The sequence below is a fragment of the Haemaphysalis longicornis genome, unplaced genomic scaffold, assembly GCF_048455015.1.
Source record: "Haemaphysalis longicornis isolate Haplotype H1 unplaced genomic scaffold, Haemaphysalis longicornis Haplotype H1 scaffold_56, whole genome shotgun sequence".
Taxonomy (NCBI): domain Eukaryota; kingdom Metazoa; phylum Arthropoda; class Arachnida; order Ixodida; family Ixodidae; genus Haemaphysalis; species Haemaphysalis longicornis.
The window spans coordinates 652092-671844 of record NW_027526397.1 but is presented as its reverse complement, the minus strand read 5'-3'; the positions used below and the strand labels follow the sequence as shown (position 1 = coordinate 671844).

The following is a 19753-nucleotide window of genomic DNA, read 5'->3' as shown; positions in this document are numbered from 1 at the left end:
TACAAAGTGAAACCACTCGCGAAACGGAGCTTGTGAAGAAATATGCACGAGCTCCCCTTCTTCACCGTGTGGATGTGCGCAACATCGCTTTGGCTCTCCTTGTCTCCATGTCGCAGGCTGGCCAGCAGAAGATCCTCTTCTCAGCCGATGGACTGGAGCCTGGCCTCTACTGTGCAGTGGTGAGCTGGGCTGGCCTGGGGTCGACACGCTCGGCTAGCTTGTTCGCCAACCAGGGCATCACCTGTTTTCTGGGGCCAATGGTTGAAGGCACTTTAACGACACTTGTTGCTGAGCTTGTTGGTGCGTGACTCAAAGAACAAACCTGCGAGGCTACACAGACTAGGATGAACAAAGACAAGGAACGACACATAGAGGCGCCTTATTTGTCATTTCTTAATTGCTTTGTTCTCGCCTGTTTAGTGTCGCTGGTGTGTGTGTGTGTGTGTGTGTGTGTGTGTGTGTGTGTGTGTGTGTGTTGCTTTTTTTATTTTTTGCTTTTTTACTCCGCCTTTTTGTTCTTCACTTGTCCGTACTGTAGTTTGTTTCAGTTCCCCGTCTAACCAGTTCGCTTCATTGCCAGCTCACCCTTTGCTCCTCCCCCACATCTTTGTCCCTCGGTGCATCTCGGGGAATCCCCCAACTGCCTGTGCTTGTTTTCTTTGCTGACTCGTGATCGGTGAAAGGCACACACGTACGGTCTCTTATCTTTCCTGACTGCGCACGATGCTTGCAAACAAATTCTTCTGACACTTGGTGATAAGACTGAAATGACCAGAGAGGCGGAAAAAGACGTGGAACTGTGCATCTGCCGTCTTCTGTTCATTGAAAAAAAATTTGAACGCATGTATGCACACAACATTCACTGTGCATCACAATAGGCTGCCGTCAGGTTCAGGCTTTCCCGCGGTGCTCTCTGCAGTGTCCCTGCACACTACGCTACGTTTTGTACGTGGCAACCGTTCTTATATGCCCTTGTGAACACGTCCTGTGGCCGCAGAGAAACCAAGGAATGCAAGGTCAGGGATAAAATACCGTATTTTCGTGCGTATGTATAACCCGCCCCTGCGTATAACCCGCACCCCCTTGTTTCCATCGATGAATGAAAACAAATGTGTCCCCGCGTATTGCCCGCATATTTTAAACGTAAAAGGATGGACCAAAGCTACTACTCAAGCAACATTACGCATTTGTTTATGCAAAAGCACTTGCCTAGCTGACTACGTAACTGTGCCATAACTACCTGATAAATGAATAAATGAATAATTTATGGGATGAATGATTGTATAAGTACGCATCGATTATACCAATAACCATCCTTTTCAGTGATAGATGTAGCTTAATGCTCATTAGTTTAGAGTACTGGTTTCTTGCTAATTTTTTTTCTCTGAAGAAAGCGACGACACATCAAATGGGATGGGAAGATAAGTAGACAAGCGCCTGTGCTTCTTCCAAAGTTACGTACCAAGCAGCCCAAGTTTCGACCCTTCTCAGGTTTTTCTCAAGGTTGGGATTGGCACCGAAAACGTGCCGAATATAGTTACATTCGTCAACCTTGTAGGCATTTCACTATTTAGGCTAAAGGTGATACGTGTGTGTGATAACATTACTTTCAATTTGTTCATGTTGTTGCCTTTAAACGTAGATGGAGCTTTCTGAGTACTGTTCCTGAAGTATTCTTTGCAGGTGTTCCCAAACTTACTGAAAAAGGCAGGGCCGCCTGAGAATGGTTCACTTGAACTTAGAAGGCTGGTTTTTGTGTGGTAAGTTGCTTAAGCCCTGCCTAATTACTTCGCAGCTTTTTCCAGAGATGGGTAGTTATGCTGACCACTGTAATTGAGGTTTCTTAGTATTTGGACTAAGCAATAGCTTTAATTTTGGGGCAGGCGTTACCTGCCGGGGAGTGTTGATCCTGAGAAGAGTGAAAGAAAAAAAAACAACAACAGAGGACGTTGCCTGAAATCAAGGAAGGAACAGTACAGGAAAGGTTAACCAGGGAACTGTCCCGTTGGCTATCCTGCACTTGGGGACGGGATACCGGAATTACCGCATTTTCCAGTGTATAAGTCGCGTTTTTTTTTTTTTTTTTTTTTCTGAAATTTTGGTGGGTGCGTCTTATCGACTGGTGCGACTTATGTGTGGAATAAATTTGGTACGTGGCGGCTGCACGTGGTCTGCGCTTGAAAAGGTGCCTGTGTGCTGCGCGACGTCAGCGCACGTTAAGAGACACAGCTCTATGGACTAAATTAATGAATTATTTGTTAGTGAGTTGGAGCAAGAAGGCTTTGATGGCTTTGCCTAAACACCGTCTGTAAGTACCTGCCATCTGTGTGTATCAATAAACCATTTTTGAGAAGTTAGTTCTGTGTAGGCTTTGGATGGTAGATGCATGTGTCTAGCACTGCTTACGGGGGGGATGCGTTCAGAGGCGGTGGCCGCCGCAACCATGTACTTTCGGCGCACGTTCTAACAAACTGATCCTCTATAAGCTTACCTGATTAACAAGTGTGTTTTGTTCATCGGTGAGTCTTATACTCCGGTGCAACTTATATACATTCTTTTTTTAAACTGCAGTTTTGAGGGGTGCGACTTATAGACCGAAAAATATGGTACCTAAAATTCTAAAAAGCTTAACTGCTGAAACAAAAATCATATGGCTGCATTTTTAGGACATCTTCTACCGCAGGGGGGGTGGGGTGGAATGCTGCTTCAACATCTTGCAGTCGATGCCTTGCAGCGTGCAAGGTGACTGCACCAAGCCCTTAAATTTCGTGCCGAGAAGGGCTGGCAGACGGGTCAAGTTCCTGGGGGCCAAGTTCGTGAGTGGCCCTGAAACGGTCACCCTCTGTGTGCAGGTGGTGTCACCGGGAAGGAACCTGACGTCGAAATGGCCAGCTGAAATCAAGGCTCCGCTAGGTGGGAACCCATTTGCAGAGCCCTCAAGCGAGCAGGCGCTCACGGGGCACGGGTTGGGGCGTGAAAGTTGGAGGTGGATGCATCCCGTGTGCCACGAAGATGGAAGGCTGGACATGCGCCTTCCACGTGTAAATTCCACTGCAGAAGTGCACAGGGTGGGGTGAGGGTCAAGTGTATGCGGTGGACAGGACACACATTTGCAATCGTTAGTGGGGATACGCCCTCTGTTAGCGTTTTGAACGAGCCAGCAGCTCTGCCCACTACGCAACAGCCCTTCTTCAACGCAGAGAGGTTGTGGTGCCTCATCACAACGAGGAAACGCCATGCGACAGTTGCATCCACACTTGAGGACCATTTATTCGTACCTTCCAGAATAGCCCCACACGTGGCTGCCCGAATAAATGAGATGATGAAACGCTAGCACAAAGACGCAGTTGAAGCAGTCCTTTTCCTGTTCAACCTGATCTGGGAAACAGGGCGGCTGCCCAAATCATGGGAACGTGCGGGCGTGAGCGCTGAGCTAAGATGAGAAAGGGGCCAGCGCTTAGCTGGAGAGAGAGAGAGAGAAATGACATTTATTTACACATCCGGCGTGCGGGAAGTCCCCGGCCTCGCAGGGCGCGGATGTTCCCTATCTTAAGACTACGGCTATTAGAGTCCGATAGTCCCAGAGCCTAGACCTCGAGGATGTTGTGCTCCAACTAGGCGACAGGTACTCGGGTGCCTCCGCGCCCGTTAGACGGGTCGTCGGCTCCCTTTCTCCGCTGCTAACTTCGGCCCAGTAGCCTGTGCAAGCTGCTTGCGTAACCTGGGGCTTTCCTTGCACCTGATTCGCAGCTCACATCACTGCACTCACTGGAATGGGTCTTGCTTGGCATCTTGTTGCACATCGAAGTTGCATGCACAGGCAAACCACTGACAGAGCTGCGTGCCGGTGACAGACTGGGCGTGCATTGGCACCTTGCAGAGGTGGCCATCACCTATCAGGGTGCAGGGGCAAAGCTGTGGCATGCTGCCAACTCCCCCGCGCTTTCTCTCCTTGGATTCACTGCTGTTTCTGACTGTCGGAATGGTTTTCCCGAGAACTGTTTAGAAGCAAAGGTCACAGTGCAACACGGTCAGAGTGATCTTCGTGCCGACCGGAGGCCGTGAAACCGTGGCAGATGTCATCGAGGGCTTCCGCTGCCATTCTCCTGACGCAGAGCAGTGTTCGTGCCTCCTCCAAATGAAAGAATTCCCATTAAGAACAACTTTTCTTTTTTACCACATCTTTTTGTCGCTGTCTCTCCATTTTTTTTTACTTCTGAATGGAGGTCCCAAAGTAGGTGATGTGGGGAAAAAGCAAATGTGTGTGGCTTGGGCAGCCTCCGGCCATTATTAGCCTCGGTGGCACCAGTGGCAAAGAACCATTTTGAACGCTCATTTGAAAGACCAAAGTTTAATGAGGTGTTATATTAGTTCCAAGTTGTGGATCGAAAACCTGCTTCGATTATTCCATTCACCAGGGTTATAGTATTGGAAAATGTAAAGATTACACTTTTATAACCAACACTGTTATGTCTGTTGTTTGACCAAAATTGGCTAATTATCCCTAAATTATTTTGGGAGCTAATTGACCAACTGAAAAAATAATGGCATATTTGAAGTTGGGGTGGGCGGGGGGAAGCAGCAAGACTGACGAGTTTCAACCTCATAATCAATCAATCAGGATTAGTGGGGGCTTGTCCCAGTGTTTTTTTTATTATTATGATTTAATTTTTTTTACAGAAAATTGTAGGTAGGTTACAGGAACTTCCACTGAGTCCATGTTTTTTCAAAAGCTGCAACCACCTGTTTTCAAACATTATTGCCCGTACTTTCAGTGAAGTGTTTTGCATTGTGATACAAGTACAATCGCAAGGCTTTTGTCGGTGAATGGGAGAGCTGCTACCCTGCACTACTGCCAGTGCCTATTTTTACATGACAAGCAACAGCAAAAGTCTAATATTAGTGCAAACGGCCCTGCGACCTCCCTGGCCTGTGGCTGCCATGGGGGGTAATCACACCGGCATTCCCTACTCATTCCCCCACACGGTAGCACCCTCTTCACAATGTGTAACGTGGGCTTTTGCGCTGCAAAAGAAATTTATGGAGAAATTGGAGAGAAATGAGAAAAAAGCTGACGGCTTTTGTTGTTCATTTCTGGACAAACGAAGCAATCGTTTGGCACCACAAAAGAGTCGGAACAGCTTTGAAAGGTGTGACGTTACAGCTTAAAGCAAGAACTGACTGAGACTGGTGTCCCTTTCACAAAAAGGGCAGCTGTCGCTGCATTTTGTGCGCAAAAAGAGGGTGTAAAAAGGTGTGGCAGGGTCTTGTTGGTTGTGTTTGCAGACATGGGCCCCAATCCGGTGAAGGAACCCCTTCAGGCCGACTGGTCATTTCCAGACGAAGTGAAGGTGGCGCCGTGCCTCAAGTGGACCGCCGTGGTCACCCTCAAGGGAGACTACAACCTGTGAGTTCTTGTCTTTCTGCCTGTTCACTGCTGCACCCGTCACGGTGCGTGAGGTTTGAGCCATTGGTTGTGTAAGCATGTTTCACGGGGGGCTTCAAGTGACAGCCTGCAGGGGCAGCATGCGCCTGACTAAGGTCCAAACACATTGGGGCTCTCAGCCATTTGCAACACGAATTAAGATGTAGCGGTCAGAAAAATTTGTAACTGCCTGCGTGTATGCTTTTGATAACCGAAATTTCACTTAAAAGCCACAAAAAACCCGGTCTCGTAAGTTATTGAAGGGACACTGAAGTGAATTTGTCAAGCTCCCGTTTTTGCTTGCACTGCGTAGACTGGCTCAAATTAGCACACTTTTCATCGTTTATCCAGTTGACAAATCGGTAATTATTTTACAAAGCGCGAAAGAAGAAAAACTACCATGCGCGGTTTGCGGCGGCCGCACCAACTAAGGCTGTGACGTTGGGAGGAGGGGCGCCGTGATTGGACGATGCCCAAGGTTAGCAATCAAACAAGTTTCGGTTTCGGTTCTGTAAAACATAACCAATGGCGTTGTTGGATGGGCATTCTCAATATCTCAGTAATCATCGTACCGCGCTTCTGCCATGTTGTCGGCTGTAAAATGCACAAGATAAGCCTCCCAGGACGGCTTGTAGTCGTAGCATTCACTAGCCGAGACCTACGCAGTGCATGAACGCCCTCCGCGTACCCGCAGACGCCCAAATGTCATGTGCTTTTCCCCCATATTTGGTGCTTGCTTCCCTTATGTCTGTATCGTAAAAAGCGTGTTCGCACCAGGCCAAGAGTCTGTTCATTCTGGCCTGTGCCCACTGCCTGCAAGCAGTCGGTGCTTATGGCAACAGCACGCCAACGAGAACTCGCTAGCGCGCCAGTGCCAGCCTGCGCGCGTTTTGTGAACTAGTTCGTGTAGCCATGAACGTTGCGGCCCAAAAAAAGGTGAACTCAATATAGAAAACATCGGCGGAAAACAAAAAAGTTAACTTGCAAAAAAAAAAAGCACGTACCCGCGGGGATTCGAACTCGTGACTTGCAAAACATTTGCGGTGACATACCTGGCGCCCCAGACCACTGAGCCACGAAGCGGGACGCGATGACCTTGCTAATATAGGGTATACAGTGTAGACCATTTACAGTTGAACCTCGATATAACGAACCTCGATTTAACGAAATTCGCGATATAACGAATTTTTTCAAGTTTTCTAACAAAATTTTGCTAAATGCATGTATTTTTGTCTCGATTTTACGAAGTAATTTTGTGCGGCGCTTTCGATTTAACGAAGTCACGGCAAGAAAGAAAGAACGAAATTCCGGTCGAGGCACGTTTTATTTTGCCTCTCAGGCCCTACATTGAAAAAATTCAGTACTCAAATTGACTCTTGAAGGCTAAAATGAAAGAAAAGCGGTGAAATCTACGGTTAACAACAATTAAAAGCGAAAAACGAAGCTGCACAAACCGCTAGCGGTCATAGACGGTTTAATAGTGCACCCACTATTTTGACGTCTCCATCGTTGCCTACGCCAGCGCCCTCTATGCTTAGGCTACCGAAGCCTACTTCAAGCTTTTTTTTTTTCTACGCGTCATTGCTCACGGTGCTGCTGCGCTAGGTTGTGCTCGCTGATAACCAAATTAATATTTTGTTCGTGCATCGTTAGGTGAGTCTTGTAAGCAGCATGAGCACTCCAAGAGAAAGAAAAGTGTTCTGAACAAGAGCCTGAGGAAGCTCGGTGAAACCGACAGCCACCGAAGTGTGATGGATGCCATCGATGTTCTGCGGAGGCACGCAGGTGCACACGAATGTGTAAGACCTTGTTAGCGCTGTCAGCATACGAGCGTCACGTAAAGCCCGCCCTGGTCAAGAAACGCCAAGCCCTGCTTACGGACTTCTTCACTACGGCTTGAACATCGAGTGCTGGTGGCAATAAATTGCTCTCTTTGAACGTGGTCATCTTCGTTTCACCAGCGTTCATTAGACAGCTGCGGTGCGGAGAAATCAGTTTCGTAAGGGCTCAGTGGGCATAAAAGTAATTGCTTAATCGAATTTGGCCGGAAGATTTTTAATGTAAGCTTTCCGCTTTCCGGATCACGTAAGCGCTGCTCCACACAGTGAAGCGGTCCGCGTGTACTCCGCTCAACTCGCAATCGTGGTTTTATCTCGAGTGTTGTGGTTGAATCACGCGCCCATACTGCGGAGCCCTTGTACATGAAAAAAGTCTTTCGAAAGTTTCATAGCAGCCTTCCGCTATTGGCCCGCCGCGCCTAAGCCTACCACTGAATGGACGAAAAGAGGCGTAACTTCGAACGAGCACCTCGGCGGGGTGAAGTTCACGGGACATGGACGCGGGTTCAATTGACTAACAGCGGCATTTAGTAGTGACCGAAATGAAAAAAGAAAAAGTGGAAACCTAGTCTGCTATCATATTTAATGAGCCGTTGCGGAAAAAGCACCGGTTTTACGATGACACATGAACTACCGTCGGCTATCCGAATTCCATTGCCCAAGTGTTGAAACTCTTAATTCACACAATTTTCGCGGCCAGTTTTAGTACAAATTTCGCTTTAATTGGAGAGGTAACTACATAGCAGTTGTTGCCTGGCGAGGGCCAAAGTGTTAAAACCCCAATAACTGGTTAAATGAACTGTAAAATCGAAACCTCGATTTTACGAAATTCTCGATTTAACGAAATTTGCGGCCCCAAGTACGACTTCGTTATATCGAGGTTTAACTGTATAACGTAACCGCTTATAGTGCGGGACCGGATATAACGCGGGTTTTTGCGACCACCGGTTTGCCTCCCATAGAACTCAATGCATAAGCATACCGCTTAAGATGCGGTTGGCCGAAGCACAATACCGTTTATAGTGCGGTTTTTCGGCGGGTCTGCTGACCGACCGTCGCAGCTGAGGCATCGTTTTAGGGTAGCAAAAGAAAAAATAAAGGATGAAATCGACCATCTGACGCAGCGTGCACCCCTTGCTCTCCTCTAACGTAGACACCCAAAGAAAAAAAAAAGGCACCCTTTAGTTCGTGCGTACCTGATAACCACAACTGACCTTGCTTGATGCACCTCGGGAGATAGCGACAGACTCCCCATCCGCGCGCGGCAAGTTGATTTTATCAATCGTGAACCGCATATGGCCCATTTTCGAGCGCGAATCATGCACATCGGCGTTGCGCGTGAGTTTTTTTGTTTTTTTCGTGCTCGTATCGACGATTCCGCGCTCGCGGTGGCTTCTTCGCGTGGCAGTGGGAGGGCCTGACGACTTGCACCGATGGGGAGACGCGTACCTAATGGCGGGAGATTCGAAGCGCTCCAAGCCGGCTAGCCGCGCGAGCCGCGCCAGAGATGTTTAGGCTTACCACCGCGGTATTTTTTTATGGGCGCTTTCACAAGCAGCGTGGATGGCAGTTTATATTCCACTTTTCACCCACATTATTAGCTCTTTTCTTGCATGAGCATCTTCGCTTGCGCCCCGTGCGGCATTTCAGCGAGCGGTTAGAAGCGGTCGCTGGAACTTACTGGAACTGCCTGCACCGCTTCACGGCCAGTGCCGACGCCATGCTGCCACGCCATGCTGCGCGAAGCCGCAGATTTCCACCACCAGTACGTTGCGCTGATAAGCAGCCGCCTTCGGCATCGTGAACACAAGGTGGGATGAAAAAAAAAAATCCCGCTGGCGTTCTTATCACGTCTTGCGGCATCTGTTTATAGACTCTAAAAACGCAGCCATGGTCTTTCAAAACAAACACAACGGAAGTTAAAGCCGCGCTCGCCGTTTGTGATACTGCGCTTTTGCCCTGCAGCAGCGGCTGATGTTAAAAATAATACGAAATATAGACCGTGCCTTTGTTTTTAAGTGCTGTCGTTTGAGTGATGATAAATATAAGTTGACTTGAGAGATAGGTGGCGATGTGGTTGAATTCGCGCGTGTTTTGGTTATAGTGCGGTACCGCTTATAGTGCGGATTTTTGCGGCTCCCGCGACATACGTTATAAGCGGTCTACACTGTATATTGTACAACCGGTTTACACTTTTATTTAGTTTTGGCATTTCAAGCAGCTTAGGTGACTATTTGTTGTACTGCGCTCGTGCAGTAAGCGTCGCCCGAGTTTCCACAGTAGCTCACGTCTAGCAATTGCATTTCGTAGACGGAAAAGCGTTCGCAGATGCGTAGTCGTGCTGCTGACCGCTGTGCTTGTTCGCCCAGCGCAAAAAAGTGCTTCCCGCGCCCTAGTTTTACGCTGTACGGTAAAAATATCAGTTGATTTTATTTCCTTAGTATCTATATTGACTTCGCTGACTCTTCTCCCGCCTTCAAGAGGCCTTATATTTTCCTACTGGCGTACCAGTCAGCGAAGCGTCGCATGTGCGCTTGTGCAGCGCTTGTGTGAGGTGACCTTGACTTGGAGCTAGATACAGTGTACAAACAAACCAAGTTAAGAAAGGCACATTCTTCCAAAGGCACATTCACAAACGTGTCCTGGATTCGTTTGAACTAAGCGAACGAATTGCGACCAAGCAATTTTTTTTAACCTCCTTGATTGCGACGACCCGCCGGCGGCCGGCGGACGAAACGCTGGGCCGACTGACTCTGTCTGAAGGCCGGGGAGCCGTGCAGTAGCGCAGCCAATTGCCAGCTCATCCCCTTCTGACGTCACACGAAAACGCCACAGAAAATGGGCAAGCGTAAAGAGAGGAGGACAGCATTTTCGAATTAGTTTTTCTACTAAATAAAATCGCGTAAACGCGCCTAGAGTGGTCGAAACATGGCCTGGGGACTCCGGACTACAATTTGCTCTAGTAATCCCGCAATGTTTACATATCACTTCAGTGTCCCTTTAATATAGTAGGTCGTGTCCTGATAGTAAACACGCCATCGTAAACGTGACCACCGTTTCCTAACCATTTATTTATTTATTCAAAAATACCCCTAAAGGCCCTCACTAGGAGGGTATTACCACGGCCGCTGGATGAAAGGTGCACTGACGTGCGGCCTGCCGCGTGCCTCCAAAGCGGCGTGAGTGCGCCTAGCGCCAAATACTGCCACCGCGGCACCACCGTTCCGGGACTGGTTGCGGCGAGTGCGGCCCGCGGGACGCCAGCTTTCGGGCCGCTTATTTCGAAGTTTGGGCTTATCATCGGCGTTCCACGCTCCACTTAAGGCATCTGCCACCACTAATGTTACGCCTGTTAAAAGACAAACATGATTAGCGGCTGCTGAGCTTCATTTGGTCAAGATGGAAGTTAAATTCCGTTCGCAGCAGCAGCATTCCGCGTGGATAGTGTGCCTTCTGTCTCGCATTGCGGTGTCGTTGTGTCTTACATCGCCCGGCATGCTCTTTGTTCACGCCCGGCAGAGATTTACGTTTTGTCTGCAAGCTGCGACTGCAGAGAATATATTAAAATTCCGGACAAACAGGAACAACGTTTTTGTGACGGGGCTTGTTATTTATGAGTACCAACACTTCTCAATGTTTAAGACATAACCAACTTTTATGTAGGTTTTTCCTCGTGCACTAAATAAAACCACAATTCATATTAATCTCACGGCACATATGACTTGATTACACATTGTTAGTTATGAAGTAATACTACCGTATTATGCGGAATATAGGTCGAGGCGAAATATAGGTCGACCCCCTTACCTTGTAGCCAAAAAAATGAAAAAAAAAAATTAGTTACCAACCATTGTTTTATTGAGACTATAACTTGTTTCGTCTCAGATTACTCATTTAAAACTGTCTGAAGTATCGTCGGACGACTGCTTCTGGCTCGCTGTCGCCCACACAGCAGGTCGTCCTCGGTGCAGTCCAGGGAATTGCTTATGCAGCACTTAAACACTCGCAAGACGATGTCATCGTGAAGTGAGCGCAAAGCATGGCACATTCGTGTGCAGACCGGAGCGACAGCCAGTCTGTGCAGGCGGTCAGCAAACATCTTGGGGTATCCATTCGTAGAGACATCGCACGACGCTAGCGGACAAAATTTGCCCCTTTGTACAGCAGCACAGATGCACAGAGCAGCGCCCATGTAATGAGGCCTTCCGAGCGTTGCATACGGAGAGCTGCCCCTTCAGCTAACGCTGCTAGCAACACTTCTTTTGGTGATACCGAACTGGCGCAAAGCGGACACGTCATTGGCCTTGGAAAACCCCCAACTTTTCTTTTAAATGCTGATGTAAACTGGCACCAAGTGCCTAAACTCATTTTGAGCGAGAAGAAAATTGCACGCACACATTCGCCGACAGCGAGAGAAGCAACAAAACAAAGATGGCATCGCGTCCAATTGATGGTGGTGGCGATGGTGCCTTTGGGGTTTGGATGGGCTCGATGGGCTGCCCGGTCGCCAGATGGCAACTGCCAGTGACTGCAATATAGGTCGAGGGGTGACTTTTCGGCAAATTTTTCTGCAAAAAATCTCGACCTATATTCCGCATTATACGGTACTATCACAGCTATGTCGGCCCCTTTTTTATTTTGACAATATATATATACAGTTGAATGAAAAGCAATTCCAGTTTCTACCTGATATTATTACTTGTTCCCTGTAGCCTCAAAAAAAATTAAGGAGAGCACATGGGATGTCCGGGTCCACAAAAAACTTTAAAAAAATATTTGGCCAGCTCGGCAAGCTAAATTTTTGCCCGAACACAAAAGAAAAAAGTGAAATTGTACAGAAATTCCAACAATTGCCGAATAATGCGTAAGCATTCAAACACCATTTTTCCATTTCAGATTTTCTTATTTTCTTTGCTATTTTAAACAAACAATCTACATCTTGAATATCGTAATTATTAATTGTTGTAACTGCGTGAATTACGCACTTTTTGTGCAGATACAAGGCACTACACTTCTTGCATTACGTAGAGATGTACTCAAAAAAGAAAGCTGACGTAATAATAACGTATGTGAAAATTTTCCTACGCTATGAAAATTGATTCCAATTGAAGCGCAGTATGTTCATAGAGCAAAACTATCGCAACGCCTTTAGAGCGCGCTAATTTGAGCACCTACTTGTGCTGCTCCAGGAGCCCGACCGCTAGCTTCAGGGATAAATGCATATGGGTTTGAATCGGGGATGAAATAACGGACGAAATTTACCTAGCGCTAGTTCTCATCGCAAAGTTTGAAAAATGCTAAGCAGCTAGGAGAGTGGACCGTACGCACTGTCTCTTGAACACAGCGCGGCGCATTTATTTTTCTTTCTATACAACCTCTGTCATTAAGTTTTCAGTAGCGTGTTTAAAAGCACTGTCGTGCCTGCGAAAATGAAACAACCCAAATCTCTATGCGCGGCAAGACATGATCGAGCCAGTATAGGAGTATCAAAAGACACGCATACCAAAATGTCTAGTCTTTTCAAATCCTTTTTGAACCATCCTATCGCGTGTTTCCGGTTTAGGAGGTGCGCATTCCGCCCAGCCAACATTTTTTTCAAAGAAGCTTTAATCCGTCGCCGGCAAATATTCGTCGCTCTCCCATGTGTCGACACCGCGTTTCCCGAGAAAAGGTGACATTTTTGAAATTTCGGACGAATAAATTCCCACCGTGTACCTGCCGCTTGAACTGTAACTAATCAACTTGCGGCTTTAAACTGTGCAACGCGGTTTACGTGCTGTGTGTGAGACGTTTTCAGACAAAGCTAACCCGTGGTTATTATCTTTTTGTTGAATATTATCTTTTTTTAACAATGTTGTCGAATATGGAACATCTTTTTAGATTAATATGGAAAATGTATTGCATTATCTCATTCAAGAATTATTTTAACTTGCTGCTTCAGTCACGGCCGGGCGGCTGGATCGAGCGACAGACTGACTGTAGATACATACATACGGACAGACAGTTTTCGCGGTTGAGTAGCCCTGGAATGACAACATCTTTTAAAACCCGTGCGCTGGCTGTCTCTCAGTCGGCGCGAGCGCTCGCCTACGGAGACCACCCCGCTCCGTCCCGAAACCAGTCCCCGAACGCTAGCGCCACAAGGGAGTCAAGCGGCGGCAAACGTAAACACCGCCACTCACGCCCTCGCCCGTTGAAATTCGGGCGACGCGGCAGGCCGCACCTTGCGTGCGCTCTCATCCAGCGGCTGTGGTATTACATAGGGGGCAGGATACATTGAGAACGAAAAAAAAAAAGAGTACTAGCAGCACGTTAATAGGCAAACAAATAAATACAAGTGGGTGTGAGGCAGAAAAAAAGAAAAAAAAGAAAGCAAGCAAGGAGGAAAACAAACAAAAAATCTTGAAAGAACTCTAGAACCTATAAAAGCACTTTTTAGTAAAGTTAACATACGAAGTAAGTCTGTAAACGTTCTTGGAATTTGGTCGGATCTGTAAAATTTACAATGTGAGATGGTAGGGCATTCCAATCCACAATGGTGCGAGGTATGAAGGATTGTGAGTATTTGGAAGTGTGGCATTTCACACGTGTCACTTTTAAGGCATGGTCCCGTCGGGGAAAGATGGTCGGTGTCGATGAAAAGAAATCAGGATGAAGAGAAGAGTGATGGTACAGTTTATGAAACAATGATAAACGTGGCAGTTTACGCCAATCTGATAGGATAGGTAAAGATGCGCGAAGTTTTAGAGCCGTGACGCTGGTGTGACGTGAATAATCTGAAAAGATGAAACGAACGGCACGATTTTGAAGGGATTCAATTTTGTCAACTAAGTATGCTTTGTCAGGGTCCCAAATGGCAGATGCGTACTCAATTTTAGGTCTGATGACAGTTGTGTATGCAAGTTTGCGGAGGTTAGATGGAGCATGTTTTAGTCTGTGCTTTAAAAAACCCAATGAGCGGTTGGCGGATGCAAGAATGATGTCGATATGATGATTCCATGTCAGGTCACAGTGCAAGTTAAGTCCCAGGTACTTTTAAGTGTCTGCTAGCTCAACAGTTGTGTTATTTAAGGAATAGGAAGTTTGAATGCGGGATGTGTGGTTTGTGAAGGACATAAGTTTAGTTTTAGAATTATTCAACGACATTAACCAAGTGGAACACCAAGTAGATATGGAGTCAAGGTCAGTTTGGAGGGCCAGTTGGTCAGTAGAGCAGGTTATTGTACGGTAAATAACACAGTCATCAGCAAACAGCCTGATCCTTGAAGAAACGCAATTAGGTAAGTCATTGATAAAAATTATAAAAAGTAAAGGGCCCAGGACACTGCCTTGTGGAACACCAGAGTGTACTTGACCGAAAGAAAAATTAACGTTATTAGCAGATGTGAATTGAACCCTTGATGACAGAAAATCTTTAACCCATGCAATTACAAGAGGGTGGATATTAAGTTGTGTAAGTTTGATTAGCAATCTGTGGTGAGGTACCCGGTCGAAAGCTTTGGAAAAATCTAGAAATATTGAGTCAATTTGAAGCCAAGCGTGAACGGATGAGTGAATATCGTTAATAAAACCAGCGAGCTGAGTGTCACACGAATACCCTTTCCTAAACCCGTGTTGGTATTTAAAGATGATATTATGTTCTCCTAAGTAGCTAATCACCTGTGAGTGGATGATGTGTTCGAGAAGTTTACAAATAGTGCTTGTTATTTACATGTTATTTTGTGTTATTTGTTTACATGTTATTGTGATCTGTAGCCCTTATATAGCATATTTACTCGCATAATGATCGCACTCGCATATTGATCGTACCCGCGTAATGATCGCACCCCTGAAGTTCGTCGTCAAAATACGACTTTTTTTATTTCCCACACAATGATCGCACCCTGAAGTTGCCGCAGCCATATGTTGTACGTGTGCCAAGTCTAGCTGACGATGGTCGTGCTTACCTATGTTTCCTCCTCTTTCAAAGCGGACGTGGCTGCGTTATTGCCGCAGACTTGCCGATATTAGTGATATCGGCAAGCATGAGTTCATTATTGGTGCGGAAGAAACTCTCCCTAAATGCATGTAATGAACTCACAAGACAAAGAAAAAAACGCCCTCAGCTTGCTGCGTCGGCAGCCGTGTCTGCAGTTTTGGTGTCCTGCTCTGTGACAGCAGCAGCCATTTACTGGTCGACCTGTTCTCACCTCACAGCAAACTTGTTCTAGCGCGTACCGGTATACATGAAAACACTGCTTTGCGTCATTTTGCAACGCGGCTGGCGGTGGTCCAGAGAGTTTTTATTATGTTTTTATTTATTATGTTTATTATGCTCATGAGGCCTATCATAAAAATTCCGACCTGCATCTTGCTTGCGTTTTCTGTGCTTAAACTTTTTTCGCAAAAAATTTACCTCGCGTAATGAACGCACGCCTAAATTCGCACCATATTTTAGGGGGAAAAAAAATGCGATCATTATGCGAGTAAATACGGTATTAAGGTAACAGCTTCAGTTTTGCTTTAATAAACATTTTAACTAGACAGAACAGGTAACACCAACAATACCTACTTAATGCGCCATAGAACGCTGAGGCGTCCATCTTGCTCTCTTGTATTGGCAAGGCATTGGTGGGTGGGAAAGGCGCGGCATTCACAAGATCGTGGTGGCAGCATTTCGTAGAGCGGGAAAGGCGAATGCTGGGTGAGCGATTCATGGAGGGATGGCGACGATTGTAACTCACAAAAACGCTCTTAAACGTCGTGGGCACAATTGTACGGGCCGTGTCGCAAAGGGATTAGGTTAGACTCGCCGTGAGTAGTCCACCATAGCAGGGTTCGCACAGGTCCTTGAAAACCTTGAAAACCCTTGAATTTAGAAGTGTCAATTTCAAGGCCTGGAAAGTCCTGGAATTTTTACATGGTCCTTGAAAACCCTTGATTTTTCCGGAGAGAATCAATGGCCCTGTCTTTTCAAAAGAATTTAAAGTGTTTGTCATGGATTATAGGTGTTAACAAATGTAAAGAAACATTGTAACAATCAAGTTTCAGTCTATTGCGTGAAATTACAAGTTTGGTGGATTTTCATTATTACAAGGCAACATTGGGAGCAGGCACTTGTCGATCCAATCCATATCACGATACAATCCAGTAAAAGCCAGCTTCTGTTCTCTATCTTGCATCCAGTCTGTGGACGCTTGCTCATTGCATGTTCACTGTGCCTCATACGCTCCATCTACGTTTGCTTTTACGTGCAAATGGTGGACGTGTAAATAGTTCATCCTGCCTTCAAGCAACACTTGCTCGATTTAATTTTAGCTGATACTCTTGCTGTCAAAGCAGGAGATGCAGGCAACATTAACTAAGCTTTGAAATCAAACAGCCTCAGAAAAACACAAAGAAAAAAGAAAAACCTGTAAACACCACCCATGAAATAAAAAAATAAAGCTGGGGGAGCATTTACGAACCAGTTAGCACCTATCTAGATGTGCACTAATGTGCTTAGGTATTGTGCAATAAAAAGCTTTTTCATTGTGTTGGAAAAGTTATAAATAATCCCAGATAAAACATAGATGGGGACCTTGAAAATGTGTTTTCTGGTCCTTGAAAGCCCTTGAATTTTTGCTTTTGAAGCCTGTACGAACCCTGCATAGGGAATTGCTTCTCGGACAGTGTGCGGCGTGTCCCAGGCTGTTGGTGTGAGTGCCCTCCCCTGCCCTTGCATGCCGTGCAGGCACACCGTTGAGGCCAACGTGGAGCCACGGGTCGACCCTGGCTGCGAGCAGTTGCGGGTGACCCTGTGGCATGTCACCGCGGAGGCTGCGGCTGAGGGGGACTGTGTCCACGACATCATGCTATCGCAGCAGCTGTACACACCGCTGCCAGTAAGTTCAACTGCCTGTGAGGACAAATGCCATTGTCCAACACCATGCAAGAGTCCTCAGGCTGGCCTTCTTATCTGGATCTTAGTACAGTAAAATCTCGATGATACGAATCTCGCGGGACCGCGAAAAATATTCGTATCATCCGAAATTCGTATGAACCAATACAGGCCAAAAAATGTGGCGCTGAAAAAAGTTTTCGTGTATTTCTTTTTTTACTTTCGCCAGAAGAAATTCGTGATTTTCTTCTGCATTTTTTTACCCCCACGTCGCAAAGCAGTCCTTTCTGGAGCGCGTAACGCTTCGCGCTCGTCACCTCACTCGCAGTGCCCAAGCTCGCTACATGCCGCAAGTCAAGCGTGAACCGCATGGTGCATTTTTGCACGCGATTCGCACACCTCGGCTTTGCGCGCACTGTATTTTCACGCCTGTATCGACGATTTCGCGCCCGCGGTAGCTCCTACCTCAACCAGAAAATGACGCACGACGCGCGCGGCAGGATGGAGGAGCCTGACGACTTGCGAAGCGCTCGAGACAGCCGGCTTAGCTCCGCCGGAAATGGTTAGGCTTAGCAGCCCGGCAGATATTTCATGGGCGCTTTCACTAGCGCCGTGGATGATGTTTTATAGTACCGTTTTCGCATGCATAATCAACTCCTTTACCACACAAGCAACTTAGCGTCTGCCTTGAGCGGCATTTTAAAGAGCGGTTAGGAGCGGTCGCTCGAGCGGCCTCGCCACTTTGTGGCCGCAGCTGGCCACGCCGCGAGAAGCATGCGGGGTTTTGCGGCAGTGTCAGCAAGCAGAAAACAACGGCCCGGCCGTTTCTAGAGAAAGAGCGACAAAGAGGGGAGAGAGAGCCGTCACTTGCTCGTTCGGCAGTCGGGCCCCTCACCGGCTTGTTCGTATCATCCGCCGGGCCACGCAGGTCCGTTTGGAACAGCCGAAATTTTTCCCATTGCTAACAATGCAATTTCGCCGGGACTTTTCAGAAATTCGTATCATCCTGGAATTCGTATCACCCAGAATCGTATCATCGAGATTACACTGTACAGGGGTTGGCGTTTTGTTTGGTTTGGGAAGTTCCTAATGAGGGCAAGGAAATTCTGCCTCCGTTTGGCCTGCAGCTGGGTGCTGATTTGCAGGCGGGCCGTGTGGCCCTCTTGAATGTGTCCCTTTTCCTTTCAGTGGCCTTTTCTTCTTAATGGGCACGTAATTTCTGCTTTTAATGGGCCATGCAAACAAAATACAAGTTGGTTTTGTTCAAAAGATTAGGTGTTTTACAGTGCCCCCAGCGCTTGTCCAGCAGCTAACGATGCTGTACTCTCTGAGAAATTAAACAATTTAAGGCAAAATTTCAAATCTCTAGTAAATCATGTGTTTCATGAAATCAGCAATGACGTATCCAGAGCAGATACTTGAAGTGATTGCTGGTACGGAGACTAGGGCTGAAGCAAACAGCCAAGCATGTTCTCTTTTTTTTTTGTTTTGTTTTTGACTTGCCTACCGTTCGTCCTCCCAGATGGCGCCACTATACTGCCCAAGACCGCTGTCCGCACTTCCTTTGTTTTTCAGCGGATTTGTACCTGGATAATGTTTGTTATGGTTGATGGCACTCAATTCGTGAAACAGTGGGCATGCTCAACAAACAGTCAACGAAGACAATGTGGCTTATGCCAGTTGGCCAGTGTAAGCTCAGTGCGCCTGACGACTGCGCGGATATAACAAGCGCAGTGTGCACAATGCCCAGTGGTGCTTATGTGTGTGTTTGTAACTTCTATTGTTTACCACACCATTCTTTCTACTGTCAAAAGAATTTGCGCTAAATTTAAGTGCCAATTCTGCAAGCCTGTAAGCCCCGCCTAACTTGCATTTGCTTTTTCAAGCCTCAGCCAGTTACACAGCTGCCCATAATACATCATAGATTCTAGTGCGGGAAATGAGCTAGTGGTATGCGTGGCCATTCTCTTTTTGTCCTTATTACGTAGCTTATTTGAGTGCCGTTTGTGTTCAAAGTGGTGTCAGTGTTAATCTAACGAGGCAGTCTTTTAAATCAACCAAACTTGCATTTTGTCTGCGTGGCCCCTTTCGGGGCTAGAGTTCCATGGGTGGAATGTTTGAAGCAGTGCAATAGCCAGCATCTCACAGCAGCAATCTCTGGAAGATAAAAAAAAATAAAAAAAAAGATGTGAAAAAAGTAAAGATAAAAGAAAAGGGCTGACAGGTACACTTAGTTTGTAATGTGGACTTTGAGAACAGCTGGTGATATTTTTATTGCTATCGGATTACATTTTTGGGTCGTCGACCTGAATCTAAGAGCAACGACAACAAAAAACCGGAATGGGCTATTCAGTGATGAATCCTGAAGTGCCCTGTTGAAGCGACAGGTCCTTGCGACGTTTCCCCCGACTGTGGGGTTTGTTCACTTGGTGTGTTAGTCAGCCTTGGGCCTGGTGGGGGTCGCAAGTTGTTGAGGGCCTGCAAAAGGGCTCTGGCCGCCAGCCGTGAAGCGGCCTTGAATGTGTGCACCACAATGACTGTTGTGCCTGTGATGCAGGAGCACTCTGTGGACGTGCGCTTCGAGGACGTGTCCCCTGGAAACTACTGTGTCCGGGTGAGTGCCGGGGCTTC

General features: G+C 46.9%; 1 protein-coding gene across 2 annotated transcripts in view; it reads left to right on the top strand.

Moving 5' to 3' along the window:
- Positions 1-19753, top strand: part of LOC144140917 (uncharacterized) — an 80954-nt gene that overhangs the window by 22706 nt on the left and 38495 nt on the right. For both annotated transcript variants that reach the window (XM_077672414.1, XM_077672415.1), the window contains exons 3-7: positions 117-179; positions 2853-2913; positions 5287-5407; positions 16976-17126; positions 19680-19736. In XM_077672414.1, the coding sequence (XP_077528540.1) occupies positions 117-179; positions 2853-2913; positions 5287-5407; positions 16976-17126; positions 19680-19736 (453 nt within the window). The remainder of the gene's footprint in view (positions 1-116; positions 180-2852; positions 2914-5286; positions 5408-16975; positions 17127-19679; positions 19737-19753) is intronic.